At 41.4% G+C, this 4,034-nt stretch overlaps 1 protein-coding gene across 1 annotated transcript; it reads right to left on the bottom strand.

The window, feature by feature from the left end:
• Window positions 1–2,095: 2,095 nt before the first annotated feature.
• Window positions 2,096–3,793, bottom strand: LOC128641762 (UDP-glucuronosyltransferase 2C1-like). The gene has a single exon (XM_053694284.1). The coding sequence runs from the start codon at window positions 3,791–3,793 to the stop codon at window positions 2,096–2,098; it is 1,698 nt and encodes a 565-aa protein (XP_053550259.1).
• Between the last annotated feature and the right edge of the window lie 241 nt (window positions 3,794–4,034).

Here is a 4,034-nt window from a genome sequence, read left to right as displayed (position 1 = left end):
ACTCCAGATGTTCCGAATGCAAGTTCAGCACAATCTGACTACTTTTGGTAGTTATCAAATGACTAGCAGGTATGCTCGCCACTTTTCCGTCCCAGCGTACCTGGTTTTCAATCTGATGCCCTGGAGGTGGCGGATCCCATATGAATCAATGGGAGTCTGACCTTAGCGAAAGTTCATGTTCGCTGCTGCCCGATATCCCATTGATTCCTATGGGAGATGTCTGCACCTAACACCCTAACATGTACCCCGAGTCTAAACACCCCTAATCTGCCCCCCCTACACCGCCGCCACCTATATTAAACATGTTAACCCTTAAACCGCCACTCCCGGAGCCCACCGCCATTCTATTAAACTTATTAACCCCTAAGCCACCGCTCCCAGACCCCGCCGCAACTATAATAAATATCTTAACCCCTAAACCGCCGCTCCCGGACCCCGCCGCCACCTACATAATACCTATTAACCCCTCTCCTGCCCCCCTATACTGCCGCAACCTATAATAAATTTATTAACCCCTATCCTGCCGATCCCGTACCCCGCCGCAACTAAATAAATTGTTTAACCCCTAAACCGCCGCTCCCGGACCCCGCCACCACCTATATTAAACTTATTAACCCCTAATCTGCCCCCCCTACACCGTCGCCACCTATAATAAATGTATCAACCCCTATCCTGCCCCCCCCTATACCGCCGCCATCGATATTAAACTAATTAACCCCTAAACCTAAGTCTAACACTAACCATAACACCCCCCTAACTTAAATATTATTTTAATAAATCTAAATAAAAATTACTCTTATTAACTAAATTAATCCTATTTAAATATAAATACTTACCTATAAAATAAACCCTAATATAGCTACAATTATTACTAATAATTATATTGTAGCTATTTTAGGATTTATTTTTATTTTACAGGCAACTTTGTATTTATTTTAACTAGGTACAATAGCTATTAAATAGTTATTAACTATTTAATAGCTACCTAGATAAAATAAAGACAAATTTACCTGTAAAATAAAAACTAACCTAAGTTACAATTACACCTAACACTACACTATCATTAAATAAATTATTCCTATTTAAAACGAAATACTTACTTGTAAAATAAACCCTAAGATAGCTACAATGTAATTAATAATTAGCTAGGGGGGACTATGTGACAGAAGGGCTACAGGGTCAGGGGCCTGATATGAAGGTGGTAAAAAAAATATATATATTTTTGTTTTGTTTTTTTTACTTTTTTTATTGCAAATTTCACAATATACAAAGATCTAAGTGACAAAAGGTGTAGTAAAGGTTACAATAATACGTATTCTTCCATTAAAAAAGAAAATAATTTTTTTGATGGTATTAAATACTGTTATTTATTATACTAAGTACATTCACTGGGCTTATTTAAAACACATTCTACATATGATAAGTAACTGTCAGTCTAGATACATTTATAAATTATTGTACTAGATACTGAAAATATAAATATAAAAAGAGAGAGAGAGATGCACTCAGCTGAGACAGAACAAAAGCTGGAAAAACTTCCGTGCCTGTTCCTTTTTGGGTGCCACTCAGGGTGCATACTCTTTTAGCACACTATGCCCCTTCACAGAGAAAAAATATCCTGTAGCATATCAGTCTGACCCTGCCCAATGACAGTCCAGCACCGAAATACCAGGCAATTCTTCTCTGAACAAGAGAAACAACAACCCCAGACGATCGTTTCGGCCTTCTGTGGGCCTCGTCAGTGAGGTGCAGTCGCATCTCTCTAAGGGCATGTGTACAAGGAGTCCACGTCTGGTTTCCCCTTTTACTCTTAGGGAGACCCAAGAGCAATTTGCATAAATATAAAAAGAGAGAGAGAGATGCAGCTGAGACAGAACAAAAGCTGGAAAAACTTCTGTGCCTGTTCCTTTTTGGGTGCCACTCAGGGTGCATACTCTTTTAGCACACTATGCCCCTTCACAGAGAAAATATAAAGTCCCTGATGCGTTTTGCTGTCAAGCTCATGTGAGTAACATACCTAAGAGAATGAATTAACCTCTGTGATAGATACACCGGGGGTCATTGGAACATTCAGTGGTTCCAGACATGATTCAATTCAATTTATTTTATTTTTTTTCTGCTTCTTTTGGAAGCATCTTTTCACAATGACTCGGAAAAATCTATTGACAAAGATGATGCAAATGATGAGGACAAAGGTCAGAGACGCAATGACATCTATCAGATAGTACTGGTACCAGGGCAGCTCTGTGCCCGCTGCTCTTAGGTGCCCTGCTCCCCCATGGCGCATAACAAACTCTGTCCAAAACACAGCAGCCTTAAGGGGAGGTATAGGGGTGTCTCTGTGCAGTCTGGATAATTCTCTCATGGCATTTCCATATGAAGGGTTGTCTATTACCAAACGCACTGCACGGAAAATGTCCTCTGCTTTCAGGTCCCCTAGATTCTCCAGCAGGACAGAAGCTCCCTTGGTCTTCAAACGTAGAATGTTCTCATACTGGTCACCAAAGATGGGAACCCCAACTATAGGGACACCATGGTAAATGGCCTCATAAACACCATTTTCCCCACCATGTGCAATGAAAGCCTTGGTGTTTGGATGACTGAGCAGATCATTTTGTGGAAGCCAACTGACCGTCATGGTATTATTCCCCAGAGTGTCCATTTTTTCTCCTGTGTAACGCCAGATGACTCTTTCTGACAATTGTGCTAAACCTGCAGCAATCTCTCTGGCAATGATGGGGGGAAGGGTCTTCACAAGAGCACCCAGTGTAAAGACCACCACTCCCTCTTCTGAAGCATCCATGAACTCCTGGATCTCTTGGGGCAGATTCTTAGGAGGCCTGCATTGGAACCCACCAATGTACACAGCATTGGGCATCATTGGACGAGGAAACTCAAAGACAAAGTCCACCTTCATCAAGTAGATGTCAGCTCTTTTGTACATCTCAAACACCCCAATGTTGGTGTTAAGGTAGTGCTTGGCAATCTGATCATAAGCTGGATAAACTATAAAATGGTTGACTACAAAATACAGGGAATAGAGGAGGACATTCTTAACTCTCTCTGGGAACAGCATTCTGTCTGTCACTCTGGAGTGTAGCACCGGGACGTAGGAGAGAGGAGACGGTGCAAGAGCAAAGTGTATATCATCTGTGGGCATCCACCTTCCAAAAAACACCAGAGGCAGCTTGAGATAGTGAGCCAACATTACACCTCCTGCATTAAAGGGGTCAGCCAGGACCATGTCAAAGTCAGCATTCCTCAGGCGTTCCATCATGTCCTTGTCCTCAAATAATGCTGTCATTTGGATGGAAATCATCTGAGCCATAATCTGGTGATTTTTAATGAAGTCCCAAGCTATGGAGAAGGAGGAGGTGCGTTTTCTAGCAATTATTTGAAAAATGTAGTTTATAGAATATTCTTCAAACTCAGCCTTGCTTAGGGAGCTATCGCCAGGCATTGGAATGTTTTCCACATAGAAATGTTCTGAGGACTCTTCAATATAAATACTGTTGGAGGGTCTGATGACTGTCAGCTCATGGCCTCTCTGAATAAGTTCCACCATCAAGACCTTGATATTAATCCAGTGACTTCCGTCTACTGGAACAACAAGGACTTTTCCAGCATGTGCACTGGGCAGGAGTACCCCACAAATCAGCAGACACAGTCCAATCACTGTACTCACTGGCGCCATGTCAGGACTATTTGTATCCGAGGATTGTTTGCTGACGTTAGCTGTGCATTCAGTTGTGCAACACTGACTCCTCTTATGTGCTGGATGGGCCTGGCACATTCTCAATTTACACATTTAGAGGGATTGAAGGAGAAAAGCCACATGTTTCTGGCTTGTCATTGTCATTTGCACTTTGGTCACACGATAATAAAGAGTGAAAAGTTATCTTCTAACAGTTGTTTTTGCTTACTCAAATAGTCATAACAGGTTGTTAAAAGTATAGTTCTATAGATATAAGTAATGTATTAATTCACCTCTGCTGTAGCCTGCACAATTCTAATATATTTTTAAGAGTGTATAT

This window comes from Bombina bombina, chromosome 11 (assembly GCF_027579735.1).
Source record: "Bombina bombina isolate aBomBom1 chromosome 11, aBomBom1.pri, whole genome shotgun sequence".
NCBI classification, from domain to species: Eukaryota; Metazoa; Chordata; class Amphibia; order Anura; family Bombinatoridae; genus Bombina; species Bombina bombina.
This window is presented reverse-complemented; position numbering and strand designations above follow the sequence as displayed.

Coding starts and splice junctions, on each gene's coding strand:
- LOC128641762 (XM_053694284.1), bottom strand. CDS start 3,793: ATGTGCCAGGCCCATCCAGCACATAAGAGGAGTCAGTGTTGCACAACT.